The sequence below is a fragment of the Myotis daubentonii genome, chromosome 5 (genome assembly GCF_963259705.1).
Source record: "Myotis daubentonii chromosome 5, mMyoDau2.1, whole genome shotgun sequence".
NCBI classification, from domain to species: domain Eukaryota; kingdom Metazoa; phylum Chordata; class Mammalia; order Chiroptera; family Vespertilionidae; genus Myotis; species Myotis daubentonii.
This window is the reverse complement of record NC_081844.1, coordinates 31851433-31875500: the sequence shown is the minus strand read 5'-3', so window position 1 is coordinate 31875500 and position 24068 is coordinate 31851433. Positions and strand designations below refer to the sequence as shown.

The 24068-nt window shown below is 53.7% G+C and overlaps 3 protein-coding genes across 4 annotated transcripts; 1 reads left to right on the top strand and 2 right to left on the bottom strand.

Moving 5' to 3' along the window:
* Window positions 1-855: 855 nt before the first annotated feature.
* On the bottom strand, window positions 856-2008 carry SMIM44 (small integral membrane protein 44). Its single transcript, XM_059697206.1, has 2 exons — window positions 1765-2008; window positions 856-1567 (listed from the first exon to the last, which is right to left on the bottom strand). Exons 1-2 carry the CDS (start codon window positions 1964-1966, stop codon window positions 1332-1334), a joined length of 438 nt encoding a protein of 145 aa, XP_059553189.1. The 5' UTR covers window positions 1967-2008; the 3' UTR covers window positions 856-1331.
* A 3200-nt stretch (window positions 2009-5208) lies between these two features.
* On the bottom strand, window positions 5209-10870 carry DOHH (deoxyhypusine hydroxylase). 2 transcript variants are annotated; one of them, XM_059697199.1, is made up of 5 exons: window positions 10748-10870; window positions 8070-8387; window positions 7172-7248; window positions 6355-6595; window positions 5209-6003 (listed from the first exon to the last, which is right to left on the bottom strand). In XM_059697199.1, exons 2-5 carry the CDS (start codon window positions 8341-8343, stop codon window positions 5684-5686), a joined length of 912 nt encoding a protein of 303 aa, XP_059553182.1. In that variant the 5' UTR covers window positions 8344-8387; window positions 10748-10870; the 3' UTR covers window positions 5209-5683. The 2 variants fall into 2 exon arrangements, with proteins under 2 accessions (XP_059553182.1, XP_059553183.1); XM_059697200.1 differs by lacking the exon at window positions 10748-10870 and adding an exon at window positions 10357-10488.
* On the top strand, window positions 10424-16921 carry LOC132235208 (proline-rich protein 2-like). Its single transcript, XM_059697198.1, has 2 exons — window positions 10424-11099; window positions 12985-16921. The coding sequence occupies exons 1-2, from the start codon at window positions 10424-10426 to the stop codon at window positions 13239-13241; spliced, it is 933 nt and encodes a 310-aa protein (XP_059553181.1). The 3' UTR covers window positions 13242-16921.
* Window positions 16922-24068: the final 7147 nt, after the last annotated feature.

The window sequence follows — 24068 nt, the reverse complement described above, 5'->3', positions numbered from 1 at the left end:
CAATTAACCCAGGGACTCTGGCCCCTGCGCCCTGCGCCCGCCCAGGACCGCCAACGCCGAGGTCCCCCAGGCTCCCCGCCACCGGGCCAGGCCGGGGTGGCCCTAGCCCTTTTCCCGGCCCAGGCTCAGCGCTTTTATGTGTCATGCTTCCTTCTCTGAACACCTCCATTTATAGAAGCGCAGGGCGGCCAGGAGCACAGCGGAGGTGCAGAACGGCCAGAGCTTGGGTCTCCCTCCCCACCAGCTTGCTCTGCCTCATCCTGCTTCCCTGACTCCTGGGGACCCACAGTCACTGACAGGGTGAGGGCTGAACTGGAAGGATGAGTGATGGGCCACTAGTCGCCACCAAACCCAGCCACTCCCTGTGGCCAGAGATCAGGGCACCCTGGGCAGCTGACTCAGGCTCTCAACTTTGGTCCCCGGGTTGATTAGATACGGGGCCTGCGGGAGTGCAGGAGGGCCCCCCCCCAGCTGCCACAGGACAGCCACAGCCCAGGCACGTGGGAGGGAGGCCAGGGGGTGGGGGCTGGCCCTTCTTCAGGCTTGTGAGACCTCCGCAGGCTGGGGGCTGGAGAATGCCAGCATCATTGCACATGCACTTATGGAGTGCTCACTGCATACTTTCCTGAGGTCTGACTCTAACCACCGTGCGGATGGGCCACTCGCGTGTCATTGCTCAGGCAACCCAGCCCTCGAACAGGCCCCCTTCGACCCGCCAGCGGGCATATATGAAGCGCCTACTGTATGTCTGTCCTGTGCAAAGCTTGGAAGGGAAGGAAGCCTCAGGTGCTGTCCCCAGTTCGCAGGCTAATTGGGGAGTCAGGACCCCCAGAGACAGATCCAGCAACAGAGCAGTGGAGCCGGGAATGAGGTGTGGAGTCGGGGGGCGGGGGTGGTATTCGGAAGTGGGTGAGCTCAGAAGAGTGAGTGGGGGCAGAACCCCAAACAAGTCATTTCTAGGCTGTATGCCTCCATTTCCCCATCTAAGTCTCACTCAGAGGATTAAATGAGATAATACATGGAAATGGCTCATTTAGCACAATAGCAGGCATGTACTAAGCACTAGGCAAGGGCTGGCTACTAATGTTATTATTTTTAAAATCTTCTTGGCACTCTGGGTGTACAGATGGCCTGCAGCTTGCTGGAGGCTGGGTGGGGTTAAACTCTGGGAGTCTGGGGGCGCAGGAGGGTAGAAATAGTCAGTGTCCTGGCAGCCAAGAAAGGGAACGTTCTCTGCAAGACAGGGCAGAGCCGTGGAGAAAGGGCTCCGGGAGCACAGGTCCAGTCTGTACGGCGCCAAGGAGGGTGGCACCTGGGCCCTGGGCCCGAGCTCAGTCCAGCCTCCAGGAGCTTCGGGTGGGCGGTTCCTTGAAGGCGATGGAGGGGCAGTGGGGGGCCCGGGCGGGGGCTGCAGCAGGCGCCCCCTCACCACCCCCGCCATTGTCCTCATCACCCCGCCAGGCCAGGGCCAGCTGCAGGTCTAGCTCCTCCAGATCCTCACCCTCCAGGCTTGGGCGCAGCTCCCGGGGGGCGTCCTCCTGGTCTGGCTTTGGGCCAAAGGCCCAGTCTGTGGCAGGAGCTAGTGAGGAGCATTCCAGGCCCTGCCCACCCTCCCCCCGCCCCCCCCAACCTATAGAGGCCCTCTGCCTCCCCAAGTCCCCATCCACCCTCCTCCCCGCCCTGACTTGGGGAGGCCCTCAGACACCCCGCCCCCCAGTGGCCCAGCACTAGACTAAGCCAGGCTCATGGTGGGTTGGGACTCACCGGCCAGGTCGTGGGTGAGGTCCTTGATGAGATGCCCGACAATGGCATAGGCCACAGCCACCACTAGGAGCGCAGCCAGCAGCAGGTACAGCACATACCTGGGCAGGCGGATGGCATCCAGTGGGGGCGGGCGGTATTCCTCATACAGTGGGGGGGCCTGGCTCCAGCTCTCGGCCCCTGCCTCACCCACCAGCCCCGGCATGGTGGCCACCTGGAGCAGGAGAGGCCCAGGGTGACCCGTGCAGCGGAAGTATTAAGGGGATTTGGGTAAGAAGATTGGGGCTTCCCTCTGGCCACCATCTGCCTGGATGAATCACATCGCAAATCACTTCTGCCCACTGCCCCCTCCCTCGCTCAGCTCCAGCCACACCTGCTGCTACCCCGCACACCTCTACCTCAGGGCCTTTGCACAGGCTGTCCCTCTCCTGGAAAAACCTCTGCCCTCATGGTGCTGACATTCAAAGTGGGAAAATGGACCGAGAAAAACATAACCTTAGAGTAAATGATGTATTGGGTGAGAAAATGAAGAGTGGTAGTGGAGGGGGAGGGGCTGGTACTGCTAGGAGGGGATTAAAGTTTAAAATAGGGCAGCCAAGGCCATGCTGAGATGACATTGGAGCTGAGACACAGAGGAGTAAGGGAACCAGCCATGGGAGTACCAGGGGGGGGAAGTGTTCCAGGCAGAGAGAACGGCCTGAGCAAAGTCGCCTGAGTAAGGAGGCCGTGTGGCTGGAACAGATGAGCAAGGAGGAGAGAGAGAGGAGGTGAGAGCAGGGAGGGGACCCAGCAGGTTGTGCAGGGCTTTGTGGGCCTTAGAGGGGATTTGGGCTCTCCCCCCTCCATCCCCAGGGAGGGGGGAGCCTTGGAGGACTGTGGGCAGAGAAACCTGACTCAGGAGCTCAACGGCGCCCTCTGGCGACTGTGCCGACCAGGGCCAGGGGAACCGCTGGTCCAAGTCCGAGATGATAAGGCTGGACCTGGGTAGAGGAGAGAAGTGTGCAGATCTGGGAGAGGTTGTTGTTTAAATATATTTTATCGATTTTTTACAGAGAGGAAGGGAGAGGGGTAGAGAATTAGAAACAGCGATGAGAGAGAAACATCGATCAGCTGCCTCCTGCACACCCCCTACTGGGGATGTGACTGCAACCAAGGTACATGCCCCTGACCGAATCGAACCTGGGACCCTTCAGTCCGCAGGCCGGTGCTCTTCCACTGAGCCAAACCGGTTAGGGCTGGGATAGGTTTTTAATTGGTCACACCTGAATGTTTTTAGGCTGACCACCGAGAATGATGGAGTTTCCATTTCCGGTGGGAGAAGCAACTTGGGAGGCAGTAAGAGGAAATGTAAGGACACACTGGGTTTGAGGTGCTTCATCAGGTGGAGATGTGGAGGGGCAGCTGGGCCTAGAGTGTGGAGGTCAGGGGAGCCCCGGCTGGAGACAGGGCTCAGCACAGGTGAGGTTAGATCCCCTACAGTGGACCAGGCCACCCAGAGGGTTGAGCCGCCCCTGCCCCCCCACCCCCAGGAACCAGCCCTGGGCAATGAGGGAGAGAGGGCGAGGGAAGCTGGGCAAATGCAGGGTCCCAGGAAGAGGGGGGGCCTGTGACACTGAGATAATAAGAAACGTATACTTATCTTCGTCCAGGTTCCTGGCACCAAGCTCCTAAGACCCTGCCCCTTCCTGAGTGATGAGAGTGAGAGACACCTTTGTGTTTTGTTTTGTTTTAAATGAATGCTGCATTCTTTTAATGACTTTGGAGAGAGGGAGAAACATGAAAAAAATTGGAGGGAAAGAGAGAAACATGTGAGAGACACATTGATACCAGGGCCAGGGATCAAGCCTGCAACCGAGGTACATGCCCTTGACCGGAACAGAAATCGGGACTCTTCAGTCCATGGGCTAACGCTTTAACCTTTGAACCAAACGGGCTACGGCCCTTCGTGCTTTTAAAAAATATATATATTTGTATTGGTTTCAGGGAGAGGAAAGGAGAGAGATAGAAACATCAATGATGAGAGAATCATTGATCAGCTGTCTCCTGCACGCCCCCTAGAGGGAATTGAGCCTGCACCCCAGGCAAGTGCCCTGACCAGGAATCAAACTGTGACCCCCTGGGTCACAGATCCATGTTCAACCTCTGAACCACACCAGCCAAGCCTTTGTGCTTTTTTTTTTCTAAATATATTTGTATTGATTTCAGAGAGGAAGGGAGAGGGATAGAAACATCAATGATGAGAGATAATCATTGATTGGCTGCCTCCTGCACACCCCCCACTGGGGACCGAGCCCACAACCCGGACATGTGCCCTGACCGAATCGAACCCGGGACCCTTCAGTCTGCAGGCTGACACTCTATCCACTGAGCCAAACCAGCTAGGGCCCCTTGTGCTTTTTAACTCACCCCTCCCACTATACCGGGCTAGGCTGATGATGGGCTGGGAGGGGAAAACCAACCGCGGGTGGGAGGAAACCCTTACCCCACCCCGACCCTGCCTGCATCAACTAGCAGAGATTTCATCAAGGTGCCGAAGTGATGGGCTCTCCACAAAAACCCAGAACGAAGGGGCTCAGGGGCTTCCACGTGCCGGGATGATGGTGTGCCGGTTCCGGGGGACAGAAGCTCCTGTGCTGGGGCCCTTCTGGACCTAGCCCTGTCTCTGCCCGTCCTTTGCAATAAATGGGTAAGTAAAGCCTTCCTGCGTTCTGGGAGCTCTCCTAGCAAATCCTCAAATGTGAGCAGGGGGTGGTGAGAACCCTGGTGGGTCAGAAGCACAGGACGGGCCTGGAGCCCGTTTAAGTGGTGGTGTCTGTGCTCATTCCGGGACCTTAGTGTCAGGACTGAATTGCAGGACGCCCAGCTGGTGTCTGCAGAGAAACAGAGAACTGCTTGCTGTGGAAACTCACACACTTGGTGTCAGAAGAGTTGTGAGCAGAGAAGAGGTTGTTGTAAAAACGGGTCATAGCTGTGCCCAAGGACCACGCCTCCTGGCACCCATGCCCTCGTGGAATCCCCGCCACCTGCATCAGGGTTGTTAACCCACAGAAAGCAGTAAATATGAAACTAGTTGTTAGGCTCATTATAGAGTGGTAAATGGGCTGCTGAAGGCTGCACCAGGGAGAAGGGGGACGGGGGGAGGGCAGGGACCTGGGATGGCAGTCCGTAGCTCAAGCTCTTAGCCATACCACAAAACCCCTTCCTCATCCCCCCATGAGGGCCTGGGGAGGGGCAGGCTGGAGGGCTGTTTCCTGACCCTCTTGGAGGGGGCTGACTGGACAGGGAGTGGGTGGTGATGTGGGGACACAGCCTGCGTCGGTCACGTCTAGCACAGGCAGATGGCAGAGCTGAGCTCTCCAAACCCCCCCACCCCACACCCACACTTAGCTGCTCCTTGAGAGGAGCCAAGTTAAGCCCCGCAGCCTCCCAACACACACACAGAGTGACTGCTCGGCAAAAATAATTTAATATTCCACGTAAGCAGTGCCTGGGGCCTGTTTGTCACGTGTCCCAAGTCCCTAGCCCAGCCCACCCAGGGCCCCAGGTGGGGAGTTAGAGGCCCAGATCCTGCCCAGGCCCACAGGGCACAGATTCCCCACAGTGCCTTTCTCTGCACCCCCTCATTCCTGGAGAAGCTGGGCCACACAACCTCCCCAGAGCACAGCCCCACCCCTGCACCCCCACCCCCAGATCCTCGCTCCCAGGCTGACATCCCGCCCGTACACTGCAGCCTGTGCTAGGCCCTCCGTCGGGACAGCAGAGACCTCAGCCTCGTCCTGGGGGTAATCAAGATGCAAAAGCTGCTGAGATCCGGCCAAGTGAGCAGGTTCAGGGAGCCAGGGAAGCAAGATCCGATTCACACAAATTCAGTTTATATGCTGAGTCCTCAGGGTAGAGGCCCCGGACCAGGCGGGCAGTAGCTCTAGGAGGAGGGCGAGCGCACCTGCTCCAGCCCGTCCGCATACTGGAAGGCCGGCCCCCTCTCGTACTCGTACATGTCCAGGGCCACCTCGCAGCTCTCCCGCACCACGCGCTCGGGGTCGGCCACGTGGGCCCGCAGGGCAGCCAGGCAGGTGGGGCGGGCAATGGCTCCCAGGGCCTCCGCACACTCATGTCGCACCATGGCGCTCTCAGTCCTCTGGGCCAGGGCCGCAGCCAGCTGGGGCACAGCCGCCTCATGCTGCAGCTGGCCGAGCACGTAGCCGATCTCATGGCGGAAGAGGGCGCTGCCACAGTGAAGGCCTGCGGGAGGGGGCAGAGGAGTCACTGGCTGTGTGGTGCCGTCAGAGAAGCTGAGGACTAGCGAGGACAAGCGGGGACATGGGCTGGGCACCCAGGGGCAGAGACAAGTGCTGACAGGAAGACATTAAGGATGCTGGAGCCAGGTTGCGGAGGCTCTACTCTGCTGACTGGGTGCGTGCCCTCAGGCAAGTCTCCTTGCCTCTACGATTGCCCACCCACCTCTGAGCAGGAGTTAATTTGTGTAAAGCCTGTGGGGAAGTGCTGGGGCCAGGCCCAGGGTGCGCGTCCCCGGGACAAGTCGCTCCATGTCACAGATGCAGCCACTAAGCCTCACCCGGGGCCCCTCCTCACCCTCAGCCAGCGCCAGGGCAGCCTCCTCGCCGCCGGCATCCCGGAGGGCGAACATGGCTCGGTATCGGTCGAACAGCGGCAGGGCTTCGTCCAGCAGCGCTTCCCGCAGCCGCCCCACATCCCGCTCCTTGGCCGGAGGGGCCGGGTCCACGGAGAGGTAGGGCCCCGCTGCTGCTGGCTCCCCGCTGTGTTGCTGCAGCCACTCCAGCCGACAGACGGCCAGCTGGCACGTCTCAGCCACCTGCAGAGAAAGGTGGCAGGCGGCCCCTGGGGACATGGTGGTGGGCCTGTGGGCCCCCTTCCTATTCTCTGGGGGTAATTAGGGAGTAATAAGGGAGACAGGGCCAGGGAACGGCTCAATGTGGGGGTGACATCAGAACCAAGTGAGAGATGTAGTCAGGGGGAAGCAGCCAGTGCAAAGGCCCCGAGGCAGGACCCGCCAGACCTGTCAGGGGAGAACTGAGGGGGAGCTAACCACAAAGGTGACCTGAATACAAGTGGTCAGAACAGACTATGGGCGTGTGGGCCACAGTGAGGACTTGTAATTTTATCCTAGAGGTGATGAGTAGCCATGAGAGAGATGGACAATGGAGGTGCCAGAGAGGTGAGGCCAGCTCCACGGTGACTCAAGGCCCAGGGCAGGGTGGGTATGGATGGAAATGAAGTGTTCGGTTGTGCCCAGTTTGGGAGCAGCCTGCACCCATCCTGACTGCACCTCTCTCCAGAATTCCTAGTCAAGCAGTCACCATTGCAAACAGACCCGGGTCTGGGGCTGGTCCAGGCGAGGGCAGGGCGAGGGAGGGCCCGGCCGAGTTACCTCGACAACAGGGTCAGCGGAGTACTGCTTCAGGATGTCCAGAACTTCTGGGTCCCCGATGGCACCCAAAGCCTCCCCTAAGAAGAGCGGGCAGAGAGAGTTCATGTTGATTAGTAGAAAGGACCTAGGCACCGCAGGGGAAGCTCACAACAGGCACTCAAAAACGTCTGTCCAGTGAATGACATGAATAGATGAAAAAGGGGCTGGCAATCCACAGCGCACCATCTGTTTGTTTGTTTTTTAATATATTTTATTGATTTTTTACAGAGAGGAAGGGAGAGGGACAGAGAGTTAGAAACATCGATGAGAGAGAAACATCCATCAGCCGCCTCCCGCACCCCCCCCACTGGGGATGTGCCCACAACCCAGGTACATGCCCTTGACCGGAACCAAACCTGGGACCTTTCAGTCCGCAGGCCGACGCTCTATCCACTGAGCCAAACCGGTTCCGGCCCACCATCTGTTTTTATATGCACATAGAATGGCTTTTATAGATCAGTTGCCTCATGCACATGCCCCAACTGGGGATCAAAACTGCAACCTGGGCATGTGCCCTGGCCCGAACCCATGACCCTTTGGTACACAGGATGGTGCTCTAATCACTGAGAATACCAGCCAGGGCTAGAAAAAGCTTTTTTAATCAAAAGGATAATATTCCATGGCACATGAAAATTATATGAAATTCAAATCTCAGCATCCATGTGGTCCCACCCATCTGTTGACTCTGGTTTATGGTGGTTTTTATGCTACAAAAGCAGAATTGAGTTGTGGGACAGCCTGTCTGCCAGTGGGACTGAAAACACTTACTTCCTGCCCTTTACAGAGATGTGCTGAGCCCTGGCTGGCACCGTGTATGAGTGAGAAGCAGAGGGTGCCCTGACCTCACCTCACCACTCACCTGCCTCGTGGCGCACCATGGGCTCCTGGTGGGTGTCACGCAGCACATCCACCAGCACAGGAATGGCTCGGCGGTCCTGCATCTGGCCCAAGCAGTAGGCCAGCTCGTGCTTGAGCAGGGCGGAGTCATCCCTGAAGGCCCGGCTGATCCAGGCAATGGCGTCGGGGCCGCCAAGCCCTCTAAGTGTGAAGAGTGCCCGGAAGCGGGCCTGCAGGGGCTGCTGGGGGTCACCCAGTGTCTGCCCAATGGCCTCCACCTCCTGCTCCGTCACCATGGTGCACGCCTTTTTCCTTCCGAGGCTCCTCTCGGCACAAGAACCTTACCACAGAAAACCAAAAGGCCAGGTTAGAGGCGCCCTCCTGCTCAAATGACTTGTTCATTTAGTTTAGAACCTGGCCACGTGGCTTCCGACCTGCTGTCCAGCCTGGATATCTCGGTGAAAGTCTGGCTCTGGCCCCACCTGCTTACTGTGTGGACCTCCCCAGGGGCTTTGGCCTGCGTATCAGCAATTACATCCTCGGGTCTGCTCTCCACACAGCAGCCAGAGACTGGTAGCTGGTCCCCAAGAGAGCTCCCCATGACCCCCACCTCTTGGTATCTGTGCCCAGTGTGGCCTCCTCCCACAGTGAATAGGACTGACCTGTGTAAACAACAGGATATGGAAGAAATGAGTGTGACTTATGAGGGTAGGTCGTAAGAAACACTGTGTAACTTGTTACACAGCACAGGTGACTGATACCGAATCCTTTCCGCATAGAAACCGAACTTGTGGCTCCCTTGCAAAATCCTCCTGTGGTGCCTTATTACTCCAAGCTCCTTGTGAGTCCCCAAAGGCCCTAGGTGCCCTTCCCACCCTCACTTCCTCCCTTCCCTTCATTCACTGCATTCCAAACAGGCCTCCTCGCGTTCCTCCAACACACCAGGCAAACGCCTGCCCCAAGACCTTTGCCCGAGCTGTTCTGCCCCTCGGGAACTCTTTCTGCAGTGCCCCGCTCTCTCTCACTTCCCGAGCCTCAAATGTCACCTCCTCAGAAGCCTCGCTGATCACAACCTCCCATGCTGCTCCCGTTTCTTCCCCCTTGTTCTGCTCTATCTTTCCTGGCAGCACTTACCACTAGTAGCTACCGTACTGCGAGTTTACTGGTTTAGCTGACCGTGGCCCTTCTGACGCCTCGCTAGATGAGGAGACTCTGCGTCTCTAGTCACTGCTGCACCCCAGCACACAGGGGGCCCTCAATGAGAACCACCCCGGCAGTCACAGCAGCTGACATCCACAGAGCATGTGCATGCGCCAAACTCTCTTCTACGCCCTTTGCAGTCAGGAGCGCATGCAAGCCCCACCATAACCGGTGAGGCAGGGGCTGCGATGGTTGCCATGTTACAGGAGAGGAAGCAAGCACAGGGAGTTTAGTTAAAGGCTTGCTTAGAAGCAATGTGAAAAGTTAGAAACCCAGGCGGTTGAGCTCTAAGCCAGACACTGTGTTGAATGGATGAAATACGATGAAACGACACGGCTGAGGCTGGAAGGAGGGGAACCCTCTCCTCCTCCAGACCAGGAGGACCCGGAGGCCTCGTAATAAACGTGACAAGCGGCGGCGGCAGCCCCCTGACCCCCGCGGCCGCTGCTCCCAGCAGCAGCAGAGCAGGTTCCACCAGGCTCCACGAGGGCGAGGGCGGTGCAGCTGCTGGCGCGCAGGTGACCATCAGAGGGAGTGACTCCTGCGTGAGGGACAGTCAGAACCCACAGCCGCCAGGAGTGAGTGACTCCCGACGGGCCCGGGCGAGTATCTGTCGGGTGAACTGCACATCCACTGCCTGCCAGGCCCGCACCGAAGCCACGTACACACGGACGCACCTGCCGTCACCTGCCAAAGGGCCGAAGGGGCCGGGACCTCGCAGTCGCAGCGCATGAAGTTACGCTCCCAGCGCCCAGCCCCGCGCGGGCGCCGCCCCCCTCCCCTTTCCTCCCCTCCCCTCCCCTCCCGCACGGCATCCCATCAGCAGCCGCTCCTCCAGCTGCAGGCACAGCCGCCGGGGCCGGTGCTGCTTCCAGGGGCCCGCACCGCCTCTGCGCCCGGGACAGGGAGGGGACACCCACCGCCGGGGCCGCGGCTCACCCCGAGGCCCATTTGCTTCTCGGTGGGCAGGGGACCAGGTGTGGGCGTGGGGCTGCGGGAATCCGCTCACCCTGGGAAGGCCTCAGACACAGACAAGGTGAACGGGAAAGGGATGGAGGGAGAGGAGACCTGGATCTCCGAAACCCCTTCCCTCCGAGACCGCTCTGTACCAGCAATTCCCAGCAAAATGACTTCCGGGAACTCGGCTTCCCCCTCCGGAGGGGTCGCCGCAGCGGAATGCCGCGGGGCTGCGCGCCGGACCCCTTCGCTCGGAAGACTCCTAGGGACCCGATGCCTCCAGGTCTGTCTACGCGGGTCCCCCACGAACCGGTTCCCCCAGGACCCCGAGAAGGGAGTCGCCTGACATGGGACCCCCAACACGCGCTGGGTCCCCAGCGAAGGGACCCTCGGAGACAGGGTCCCCAGAACCAGGTGGAAGAGCTCGCCGGCCTCCACCGGAGGAGGTGCCTCGCACCGCCAGCCAGTGAGTCCCAGAGCCGGGACCCCCGCCCCATGACGCGTCCTCCCCGCGCCCGCCCGCCCGCCAGGTCGGCCCCGCACCGTGCTCCCCGCCGCCGATCGCCCGAACGAGCTCCAGGAACGCAGACCTCACCGCCGCAGGCCGCCGCGGCCGCCTCACGGGCCGCAATGCTGGCAGCTTGCTCTGGGGGCCGCCATCTTGTGGCCCACGTGACCGGACGGACCGCACCACCGCCGCGCCGGAAAGGCGAGGGCGCCGCGCAAGGCTCCGCGGGAGAGGACGCCCGGAGGCGCGAGTGGGCACCGGCGCCGTGGCTCACACTTCCTCACCAGGGAGCACATAAGCGTATTCCTCAGGGAAGGCGGAGCGCAACGCCACCCTGTCCCCGGAAGACAGTCTCTGGAGCCTCCTCACCAGACACAACTGAAAATGGTTTGTGCCGATTCAGCCGGGGCTGGGGCTGGGGGAGGGGGAAGAGGGGTTAGCGACGGAGCATGCGCAGCGTCCCGGAAGCGGGATCAAAGCTCTCTAGGGCGTGGCCGAGACTGAGAACTGAAGGATTTATTAAAAGACTAGAAGCCCGCTGCACGAATTCGGGCATGGGTGGGGTCCCTCGGCCTGGCCCCCGATCACGCGGCCGGCCGTGGGGAGGGACTGGGGGAGATTGGCTGGCCGCGGGAAGTTGGTGCACTGACCACCAGGGGGCAGCTCCTCCCTTAGTGTTGCCCCCTGGTGGTCAGTGCTTGTCACAGCGACCCAGCCACTGAATGGGTGGTAAGGGTTGCTTAGGCTTTTATGTATATACTAGAACAGGGGTGGGCAAACTTTTTGACTCGAGGGCCACAATGGGTTCTTAAACTGGACCGGAGGGCCGGAACAAAAGCATGGATGGAGTGTTTGTGTGAACTAATATAAATTCAAAGTAAACATCATTACATAAAAGGGTACGGTCTTTTTTTTTTTTTTTTAGTTTTATTCATTTCAAATGGGCCGGATCCGGCCCGCAGACCGGATCCAGCCCACAGGCCGTAGTTTGCCCACAGCTGTACTAGAAGCTCGGTGCACGAAATTCATGCACTGGGGGGGTTGGGGTTCCCTCAACCCAGCCTGCCCTTCTCACAGTCCGGGAGCACTCAGTGATGTCCTACTGACAGCCACAGTCTGGCAGCAGAGGCTCAGAGCAGGCGTTGTGTGTGTGTGTGTGTGTGTGTGTGTGTGTGTATGTGTATGTGTATGTATGTGTCTGCTGGGGGCCTGCCCCCAGCCACATTGGAGGCTCAGAGCAGGCTCTGTGTGTGTGTGTGTGTGTGTGTGTGTGTGTGTGTGTCTCTGCTGGGGGCCTGCCCCCAGCCACATTGGAGGCTCAGAGCAGGCACTGTGTGTGTGTGTGTGTGTGTGTGTGTGTGTGTGTGTGTGTGTCTCTGCTGGGGGCCTGCCCCCAGCCACATTGGAGGCTCAGAGCAGGCACTGTGTGTGTGTGTGTGTGTGTGTGTGTGTGTGTGTGTGTGTGTGTCTGCTGGGGGCCTGCCCCCAGCCACATTGGAGGCTCAGAGCAGGCTCTGTGTGTGTGTGTGTGTGTGTGTATGTATGCGTCTGCTGGGGGCCTGCCCCCAGCCACATTGGAGGCTCAGAGCAGGCTCTGTGTGTGTGTGTGTGTGTGTGTGTGTGTGTCTGCTGGGGGCCTGCCCCCAGCCACACCGTGGAGGCTTGGAGCAGGCGCCCCTCTGTGTTGATCTCTCAGGCTCCTGGCCTCCACTGTGTGTTGTACTCTCCCTTGAGCTGTGGCCAGGGTGGGGTGCTGCCTGCAGGCCATGCTTTCCTGCTCACAGCTCGCCGGATCGCCGCGGAGACCCGGGGGCAGGCCCTCCTAGGTGCTGCCTGTGGCCGCACTTTCCTACTCTAGGATTGCCACGGTGACCCAGGAGCAGGCCTTGCTGGGTGCTGCCTACAGGCCGCACTTTCCTGCTCACCGATCGCTGGATCGCCACGGCGACCTGGGGACAGGCCCTGCTGGTGCTGCCTATGGGCGGCACTTTCCTGCTCTCGGATCGCCATGGGGTCCCGGCTGGCGGCGAGGCTTAGGCAGCACACAGGGGTCGCGGCTGGGGGTGGGACTTAGGGGGCACACGGGGGTCGCGGCTGGGGGCGGGGCTTAGGCGGCACACAGGGCCCAGATGGTGGCTCGTGCTGTCCCGCCCTGCCTGCGGTATGCAAATTAGCCACCATCTTTGTTGGTGGCTAATTTGCATATTGTGCTGATTGGCCGATGGGAGGCATAGCGAAGGTACGGTCAATTACCATCTTTGTCTATTATTAGATAGGGCTAGAGGCCTGATGCATGAAGATTTGTGCAAGAATGAGCCTTCCTTCCCCTGGCTGCCGGCACCGCCTTCGCTCCAGCCTGGAGCCGTCTTTCTGCCTTTGTTCCAGCTCAGAGCTGCCTTTCTGCCTTCCCACGCTGCCCAGAGGCCTGGAGCGGCTGGGGCAGTGCGGAACACCTGTGTTTTAGCCATGGTGATGACACAAGCATCCTGCCCCGCCCCCGGCCGCTCAGGGCCTGTGTATGCAAATTAGCCCACCATCTTTGTTGGGTTAATTTGCATACTCCGGATTGGCTGGTGTGTGTCGTGATGGTATGGTCTATTTGCATTTTTCTCTTTTATTAGTATGGATAGATAGAAGATTTCATTTAACCCCTGGGTGCTGCGAACAAGGCAACCTGCAGGCTTTACCCTTGAGAAGCCACTGGTCTTGTCATAATCTGGGATACACATACCCTGACTCAGGTGTTAGGAGCATCGTTCAGGCCCTCGCAAGGTGGCTTGGTTAGTTGGAGTATCCTCCCTACACCAAAAAAGGGGTGTGTACAGAGGCAGACGATCCATGTCTCTCTCCCCCTTCCTCTCTCTCAAGCATATCCTCGGGTGAGGGTTTTTTTTTAGAAGAGGGTCATTCAGGCTCGTGTGTGAAAAAAACAGACACTGGGATTCTGGATTAATTTTGAAGGTGGAGCAAACAGGATTTGCAGGTGGATTGGATATGAAATTTAGGAGAAAGGGTCTTATTCTGTCAAGTACAAGTACAAGGATGTTGACTTGAGTACTGGGGAGACAGCACCATTAGCTTCCCCATCCCATCCACCCACAGTCCTGTTGACTCTACCTCTGAAATAGAGTCTGAATCTAGTCACTCATCTTTATCACCCCATATCGGTCCAAGCTGCCACAGGCTATCACTAGGATGCTGTTCACACAAGGAGAAAAGAGTTTTTAAGTGACTGTGTCAAACCAGTATGGTGGTTCCTCAAAAAGTTAACATAGAGTTACCATAGGTCTACACCCAAGAGAAACGAAAGCAGGGACCCTAACAATTGTATACCCATGTTCATAGCAGCATTATTCACAGTGGCCTCGGGCCCTATTACCTATTAACCTCTATTATATTTTTTTTGTTTCTGTGAATTTGACACCCCTAGGGATCTCATAAAGTGGAATCATGCAATATTTGTCCTTTTGTGTCTGGCTTATTTCACTGAGCACAATGTCCACAAGGTTCATCCACATGGTAACATTTGCCAGAATTCCCTTCCCTTTTCAAGGCTGAATAATATTCCATTGTACTGGATAGAGCACATTTTGTTTATCTCTTCATCTATGGATAGACACAGGTTGTTCCCGCCTTTTGGCTATTATGAATCATGCTTCGGTGGACATGGGTATGCAAATACCTAGGCGTGTAACTATTGGGTCATATGGTAACTCTATGTTTAACTTTTTGAGAAACCGCCAAACTCTTTCACAGCAGCTACCAACAGTGCACAAAGGTTCCAATTTGTCCACATTCTCACCAACACTTGTCATTTTCCAATTTTTGATAGTCATCCTAATAAGTGTGATTTTTCTGTTGAGATGCATTAAAAAATTTGACATATTTATGGATAGATATATAATAGAGCAAATATAGAAAATGGCAATTGGAGAAAATGGACTGTGGGCAAATGACAATTCACTGTAAAATTCTTTCAACTTTCCTATGCATTTGAAAGTTTTCATAATAAACCTTTAGAAAAATTGGCGGGGGAGGAAGGAGGGCTACTTCTTTTTTTAGTGTTTGAACATCTCAAGCTTAAACATTTGAAATGTTTTAACTTTTAAATGCAAAACCTTTGAGTCTACAAATCCATTTTGACGAACTTAAGAGAGCAGTGTTCTTTTTATTTTTAGCACATGTGCTAACAAGTCGAGCACTACAGCAGTGTTTCTTAAAAAGTAAAAAGGCTCTTCTTGCTCCGAGTGCCTCTTGGACGGTACACAGAGATAGTGGGGTGATCCGAGGTGCCAGCCGCAGGCTCTCCGCATGCCTCCTCGCCATGCCTGGCAAAACTGAGGAAATCAAGGACTACCTGCTCACAGCCAGCCAGGCGCACGGAGGACAGAGCTGCCAAGATCAAGAAAAATAAGGATAATGTGACGTTTGAAGCCTGATGCAGCAGATACCTGTCTATCTTGGTCTACACAAAGAGAAGGCAGAGAAACTGAAGCAGTCCCTGCCCCCAGGTTTGGTAGTGAAGGAGCTGAAATGGACCAGACACACAGATCTGAACTGTATTAAAATGTTACAAATTCAAAAATTTTTAAATTTAAAAAATGAAAATGAAGCACTTGTTGCAACATTATTTGAAATAGCAAAGAAAAGGGGATGGGGTGAGCAAAAATCCTAACAGCCCGGCCTCTGCCTCCATGAGGTCCAGTCCTCCATCATCACTTGCCTGAACCAGCGCAAGTGCCCTCCACCCTAGATCCTGCCCCACCCCCACCCCCACCCTCTTCTCCTACAGTCTGTACCTTCCGAAGCAGCCACAACAGGGCGCCTGTGAGCACCCAAGTGAGGTCTCGTCTCTGCTCTGTCCACAGCCCTCTAGGGCTCCCACCTCCTTTGGGGTATAAGCCTAAGTCCCCTCAGAGGCCCACAAGACCCTGCACTACCTGCCCCTGTCCACTCTCTGCTCTCACCTCCCCCTTCTTTCTCCCTTGCTCCCTCTGCCCCAGCCACAGGAACCTCCTGCTGTGCTTCCTTTGCACATGCTGTTCACTCCACCTGAACCGTCTTCCCTCCAAATACTTCTGTTCCCTCCCTCGCCTAAACGTTTGCCCCTTGGCTCAAATGTGACCTCCTCAGTGACGCCTTCCCTGAACGCTTTAATTCAAATCATAGCCTCATTCCCAGCATTCCTTTGTCCCGTTCCCTGCTTGATGTTCCCCCATGGCCTCTATATTTTACTATATGACTTTCTAATTATTTTGGTTACTATCTGTCTTCCCCACTAGAATGTAATTACCATGAGAGCAGGGATTTTTGTCTGATCTGATGCAGTCTGGCTGGAAAATAATAGATCCCTGTTTTGTAGTGGTTGGCAGTTCCTTTGGTGGAAATAGTCCCACCGTGGTCCACTCATTAATTCCTGATGTCGAGTTTGGGAAGTCAGTACACACGGCTCCAGCACATCACTAAGTGGACCACAGCAACTGTTACATACCTGGCACATAGCCAGTGCTGAGTAAGTATTTGAGGAAGGAATAAATGAATCATTCATCAATAGGGGGACTGATTAAATAGCTCTGGCCAGTGTGGCTCAGTTGGTTGGGAATCATCCCATGCACCAAAAGATTGCTAGTTCCATTTCGGTCAGGGCGCATGCCTGGGTGGTAGGCTCCAGCCCTGGTAGGGGACATGCTTGAGGCAGCTGATCAACGTTTCTCTCTCACGTCAATGTTTCTCTCTTTCTCCCCCTTCCTCTCTCTTTAAAAATCAATTTTAAAACATTTAAAAAAAAAAATAGCCTTGCTGGTGTTGTTCAGTGGTTGAGCGTTGACCTATGAACCAGGAGGTCATGGTTTAATTCTCAGTCAAGGCACGTGCCCGGGTTGTGGGCTCCATCCCCAGTAGGGGCCATGCAGGAGGCAGCCGATCAGTGATTCTCTCTCATCATTGATGTTTCTATCTCTCCCTCTTCCTTCCTCTCTGAAATCAATAAAAATATTTTTTGACCCTAGTTGGTTTGGCTCAGTGGATAGAGCGTCACGTGGGCCTGTGCCCTGAAGGGTCCTGGGTTCAATTCCAGTCAAGGGCACATGCCCGGGTTGCCGGCTCAATCCCCAGTAGGGGGCGTGCAGGAGGCAGCTGATGGATGATTCTCTCTCATCACTGATGTTTCTATCTCTCTTTCCCTCTCCCTTCCTCTCTGAAATCAATAAAAATATATTTTTAAAAAAGAAAAGGGGCCGAACCGGTTTGGCTCAGTGGATAGAGCGTCGGCCTGCGGACTCAAGGGTCCCGGGTTCGATTCCGGTCCAGGGCATGTACCTTGGTTGCAGGCACGTCCCCACTGGGGGGCGTGCAGGAGGCAGCTGATCGATCTGACTTTCTATCCCTCTCCCTTCTTCTCTGTAAAAAATCAATAAAATATATTAAAAAAAAAAAAAAAAAAGAAAAGAAAAGGGTGGAGCCCAGCAGGTATGGCTCAGTGGTTAAGGTCTACCTATCAACCAGGAGGCCATGGTTCGCTTCCCAGTCAGGGCACATGCCCGGGTTGCAGGCTCTACCCCTAGTAAGGGGCATGCAGGAGGCCGCCGATTGATAATTCTCTCTTATCATTGATGTTTCTCTCTCTCCCTGCCCCTTCCTTCTTGAAATCAATAAAAATATTTAAAAAAAAAAAAAAAGGGGGTGGGGACACACATCCTGCCAAGAGCGTGAGGGATGTCCTTGCAGCCATGAAGCAAGCAGCAGCCAAGGAGGACTGAGCCCATCCCTGTGTGTGTAATAAAGCCTGTTCAGAAAAAAAAAAATGGATTGGCCCTGGCCAGTGTTGCTAAATGGTTAGAGCATTGGCCAGTGCACTGAAGGGTCTCAGATTCGATTCCTGGTCAAGGGCACATACCCGGGTTGCAAGTTTGATCCCCAGCCCCAGTTGGGGCACATGCAGAAGGCAACCAGTTAATGTGCCTCACATTAATGTCTCTCTCTCCCTCCCTCTCTCCCTTCCACTCTCAAAAAAACAATAGAAAATATATCCTCAGGTGAGGATTAACAAAAAAAATTTTTTTTATTAGCCCTGGCCAGGGAGCTTGATTGCTCAGTTAGACCATCATCCAGATACGCCAAGGTTGTGGGTTCGATCCCCGGTCAGGGCACATTGCATTCATAAATAAGTAAAACAATGAACTGATGTTTCTCTCTGTCTCTCTCATTTCCTGTCTCTCTCAAATCAATCAACCAATTTTTTAAAATGAATAACGGATTAAATATGCCATTCTTAGGAACAAAGTCACTTTGATGTGCCCACTACAGGTTTAAGACATTCAGTCATTCATGTCACAAATATTTATTGAGCACCTACTGTGTGGCAGGCACTGTCCCAGGCCTGGAGGACACAGAGTGAAACATTGTCTCTGGCCTCATGAAGCTGCCATTCTGATGATTATTATTTTATTGTCTTCCTGTGCGTTCCAAAGTTGACCCCAGATAACTGACTCTGCAGCCAATTTTGCCTGGCTGGCAAGTGCACCATGTCGTCATGTTGTGTGGCTCAGGCTAATGTTCACACCTATGTTGACACTGGAAAGCTACAGGGTCAGGAGTGCTGCTCTGGGGGAAGGAGATAGGCCCAGGGATGCAGGAAGCAGATATGGGAGCCACGCCCAAAGCACCGTCTGTGTCTGTCAGGGAACTTGGAACCTTGAGCCTGCGGACCTGTGAGAGCCTGATAGCAGGACAGAAACCTGCAGCTTCTCACACCCTCTGTTCTAGGCCCCTCTGCACTTGAGCAAGGCTGTGGAGGCCAGGAGGCCAAACTCGAGGTGCCCGCAGGGCCCTACTTCCTCTGAAGGCTCCAGAGGAAGGTCCTTCCTGTCTCCTCCAGCTTTTGGTGATGGCTGGTCCTTGGCTGTTAATGCATCGCTCTAGCCTCTGCCTCGTCTCCTGTGATGGTCCCCCTGTGTGTGTCCACATCTCCCTTTTCCTATAAGGACACTAGTCACTGGGTTGGGGGCTCACCTTACTCCATGATCATCTCACCTTAACTTGGTTCCATCTGCAAAGACCCAGTTTCCAAATAAGGTCTCATTTCCAGGTCTCAGGGGTCAGGATGTGGACATGGCATTTTGGGGGACACAGTTGAAACCACCACACCTATAGTTATGATCTCAGCGTGGGCATTCACCTTGGCCCCCTGCCCCAGCCTGGGCAGAGTGAGAGACTTCCTCTGGGCTCGGATCCCCTGTTGTCTCTCTGCACCCAGTGCAGAGCCAGGAACCATTGATTGAATGTTTACAGGGCTCTGTCACCCTTCTGGACTTCTAGTTTGTCAAAATGTCAACCTCCGCTAAAAAAGGGGTGGAATGAATAAGAATCAAATAATATTCTCCATGAGCAGGACCAGAGAGAGGACATAGTGTGGGTGGGAGATGAGCATAAAATTGAAAGTTGCCCAAGAAACTTAGTCAATGAGATAAACAATATTTTAATGCAATTTTTATCTTTTTTAAATTGACATCTTCCTGGTGGGTATGCTTGCTTAGTGGTTAGAGCATGAGCCTACACACTGAAAGGTCTTGGGTTCAATTCCCAGTCAAGGGCACATACCTGGCTTACAGGCTCAATCCCCGGCCCCGGTTGGGGCACATGCAGAAGGCAACCAATTGATGTGTCTCTCTCATATAGATCTCTCTTTCTCTCTCTCTCCTTCCCTTCATCTCTTCCTCCTCCATCTCCTCCTCCTCTATCCTCCTTCCCTCCCTCCCTCCCTCTCTCCTTCCGTTCCACTCTCTCTAAAACTCAATGGAGCCCGGCTGGCTGGCGTGCCTCAGGGGTTGAGCATCTACTTCTGAACCCGGAGGTCACAGTTCCATTCCAGGTCAAGGCGCATGCCCAGGTTGTGGGCTCGATCCCCAGTGGGGGAGTGAAGAGGCAGCTGATCAACGATCCTCTCTCATCACTGATGTTTCTATCTCTCTCTCCCTCTTCCTTCCTCTCTAAAATCAATAAAAAATATTTTTTAAAAATTAACATTTATATTGACAGTTGTTACAGCAGCAATAGGAAACCAATGCACAATGATCTCCCATTTTGGTCTTTTATAACACACTAGGGGCCCGGTGCACGAAATTCGTGCACTGGGTGTGTGGGGGGGGGGGGGTGTCCCTCAGCCCAGCCTGCCCCCTCTCACATACTGGGAGCCCTCAGGCATTGACCCCCATCACCCTCCAATCGCAGGATCGGCCCCTTGCCCAGGCCTGACGCCTCTGGCCTAGGCATCCGGCCCGGGCAGCGGGGACCCGCAGCTGCAGTGGCCCCACGATTGTGGGCTTCGCTTTAGGCCCAGGCAAGGGATGCCTAGCTCCCCGGGACTGCCAGCTTCGACCGTGCCCAGCTCCCATCGCTGGCTCCACCCCTACTTCCTGCTATCACTGGCCAGGGCGGAAAAGGCACCTGATTCTCCAATCATGGCTGGGGGGCAGGGCAAAGGTGGCCCCAGGGCCGCCTTTGCCCTGCCCCCCAGCTCTTAGCTCCCCCCTGGGTTTCCGATCACTGTCAGTGGCAGGGGGCTTCTTCCTGCTTTCCCTTTCGCCTCCCTGCATTGTGCCTACATATGCAAATTAACCGCTATCTTGTTGGCAGTTAACTGCCAATCTTAGTTGGCAGTTAATTTGCATATAGCCCTGATTAGCCAATGAAAAGGGTATCGTCGTATGTCAATTACCATTTTTCTCTTTTATTAGTGTAGATTCCCTCCCTCATTAACTTAAAGTTTAATACAAAAAATCCATATTTTTAAATAAAGACAGGATCCAGCCCTGTCAGATGCCGTCTTCATTGAAAACAACCACGTCCAGTGTCAGAGTGGGAACTCTGAGTCACATAAAAGCACTCACTTTCTTTGGCTACTGTGGTGTGCACTAGTTTGTCTGAAACAAAAGGGAGACGTATCGAGGACTTGGACACTTTTTCATCACCATCAGAATTTTTTTTAAAGGTGTAGCCCATCGGAATCATTTTGTTTAGTTCTACATGTCATGTTTTAGTTGGAATGTTGATCATCTGGGTTTGGGGTACGGAGCAGTAAATGTTAGAGACACGCTTATTGAATCTGGTGCTGGGCTGGAGGAAAGAGATAAATCAGGCCTAGTCTGGAGGGGCAGATAGTCAAGACGTTCCTCCATTGGCCACTTATGGATCTCCTTCTCTATGCTCGCACTGCCGTGCACCTTCTTTGTCCAGAAGAATTCTCCACGATATTCACGTTCTATATCTGTGCATCCAATGTGGTAGCTACTGACTAGCGGTGGCTACAGAGCACTGAAAATGTGGCCACTATGGAACTGAATCTTTCACTTTAACAATTTTTGTTTTTAATTTTATTTGTTGATTCTCAGAGAGAAAGAGAGAGAGAGAGAGACATTGATTTGTTGTTCCACTTACTTATGCATTCACTGGTTGCTTCTTGTAGGTGCCCTGACTGGAGATGGAACCCACAACCTTGGCATATTGCTCTAACCAACTGAGCTACCCGGCCAGGGCCTAAAATTGTAAGTAATTTAAATGGCAATGGAAACATCTGATATTCGATTCAGTTATTGGAAAACTTGTAAGCAGATTCACCTGGCGTCTGTGAATCTCCTTGTTCCACTGTAAAATTTTCTAAAACATAGAGATCAGCATGTTCAGTGAAAATTAGCACCCAAATAGAGATAAGCTGTAAATATACAATACACACTGGATTTTAAGACCTAATACGAGAAAGTAACAAAATATCTCATTGATAATTGTTGATTTTGATTTCATGTTTAAATGTACTAGTAAAGACCTTTTGACATATGGAGTTAATAAAATATATTATTAAAATTAGTAACACTGGCCCAGCTGGTGTGGCTCATTGGTTGAGTGTCGACCTAGGAACCAGGAGGTCATGGTTCAATTCCCAGTCAGGGCACATGCCCGGGGTGTGGGCTGGATCACCAGTGTGGGGCGTGCAGGAGGCAGCCGATCAATGATTCTCGCTCATTATTGATGTTTCTATCTCTCTCTCCCTCTCTCTTCCTCTCTGAAATCGATAAAAAAATATTTTTTTTTAAAAATCAATGACACTGGTTTCTTTGTACTTTTTAAATGTGGCTACTAGAAATTTTTAAATTAATTATGTACTTCATGTTATGCTTCTATTGGATGGCCTGCTCTATTTTATTTTTCTCAGTCAGAAAGGCCATGTATTTATGTCCCAAGACTCTCACTGCCTCATGTGCTTCTTTTCCTCTGCATCCCTTCTCCCTTCCTCCCCTCCCTTCTCCTTGGGGTCTGGCTCCTAGGAGCTCCATTTCCTTCCCTGCCATAGGGGAGGCATTTTGAAAGGCCAAGCCACTGGCCCAGGATAGCCCAGCACCTGTGGGGACTGTCCAGGCACAGCCCCTTGCTTTTGTAGCTCCCCCAGTGACGCTGGATGGTGCTGATCCAAATCCTACAGTGGTGGCAGAGTTCACTGAAATCAAATAAGCAAGTTTTTGCATTATATAATTTCATACTAATGGACAGAAGTTGTATACCAGTGTGCTCTTTCCTTTCCAATCTTTGTCCCAGTGTCATCACTGCAGTGAGACCTTCCTTGATCACTGTATTTAAGACCTTTACGTCCCACTTTCCTTTGTTTTTGTTATTCTCCACAATTCAGCTCCAGGCATACAGGAATTTTTTTACAACTGAGATGTAATTCACATACTGTAAAATTCGCTCATTTAAAGTGTATAATTCAGTGGGGTTTAGTATATTCAGAGTTGTGCAACCATGACTACATCAATTTTAGAACACTTTCATCACCCCAATAAGGAAGTCCCTGAAAGTCACCCCCCATCCCACTCCCCCTGACAACCACAAATCCACTTCCTGTCCCAGAACATGATTTGCCTGTTTTCAACGTTTCACATACATGACATCACACACTATGTGGCCTTTTTTATGTGGCTTCTCTCACTGAACATCGTGTTTTTAACATGCTCATCCATGTTGTAGCATATGTCAGTGCTTCACTCCTTTTTATTGTCAAAAACTATGCCATATTATGGATATACTACATTCTGTTTATTCATTCCATTCATTTGTTGGTGGGTTGTTTGCAGTTTTTGGCTACCTATATGTATAAAAGGCTAATATGCAAAGTGTCCCCTCAGAAGTTCGACCAGGAGACTGGGAGTTCGATTGCTCGCTATGACGTGTCCTGACCACCAGGCGGTGGCACAGAACGAAGGAAGGCCCCGGCCAGCAGCTGGAAGGCCCCGATTGGCCCTGATCGCCAGCCAGGCCTAGGGACCCTACCCGTGCATGAATTTCATGCACTGGGCCTCTAGTTATGTATAATGTTGCTATGAACATTCATGTACAAATATTTCTGTGAACATGTATCTTTAACTAGTGGCTTGGTGCATGAAATTCGTGCACAGGGTGGTGGGGCATCCCTCAGCCCAGCCTGCAGCCTCTCCAATCGGGGACCCCTTGTGTGATGTCTGACTGCCGGACATCTCTTTTGCAATCTGGGACCACTGGCTCCTAACCACTCACCTGCCTGCCTGCCTGATTGCCCCTAACCTCTCTACTTGATCGCCCCTAACTGCCTCTGCCTGCCTGCCTTAAGTCCCTAACTTCCCTCCCCTGCTGGCCTGATCTTGTCCCCACCTGCCCTCCCCTGCTAGCCTGATCACCCCTAACTGCCTCTGCCTCGGCCCTCACCACCATGGCTTTGTCCAGAAGGAAATAGGATGTCTGGAAGATGGCCAGTTGACCCAGTCTAATTAGCATATTGCCCTTTTATTAGTATAGATTCTCTTGATTATATACCTAGAAGTGGAATTGCTGGGTCATATGGTCACTCTGTTTAACTTTTTTAAAAATATATTTCTTTTTTTTTAAAATACTTTTTTAGCCGAAACCGGTTTGGCTCAGTGGATAGAGCGTCGGCCTGCGGACTGAAAGGTCCCAGGTTCGATTCCGGTCAAGGGCATGTACCTGGGTTGCGGGCACTTCCCCAGTGGGGGATGTGCAGGAGGCAGCTGATCGATGTTCCTCTCTCATCGATGTTTCTAACTGTCTATCTCTCTCCCTTCCTCTCTGTAAAAAATCAATAAAATATATTAAAAAAAAATAAAATAAAATAAAATAAAATACTTTTTTATTGATTTCAGAGAGGAAGGGGGAGAGAGAGAGAGAGAAATAGAAACATCAATGATGAGAGAGAATCATTGATCAGCTGCCTCCTGCACACCCCTTACTGGGGATCGAGCCCACAACCCAGGCATGTGCCCTTGGCCAGAATCAAACCCAGGGCCCTTCAGTCTGCAAGCCGACGCTCTATTCACT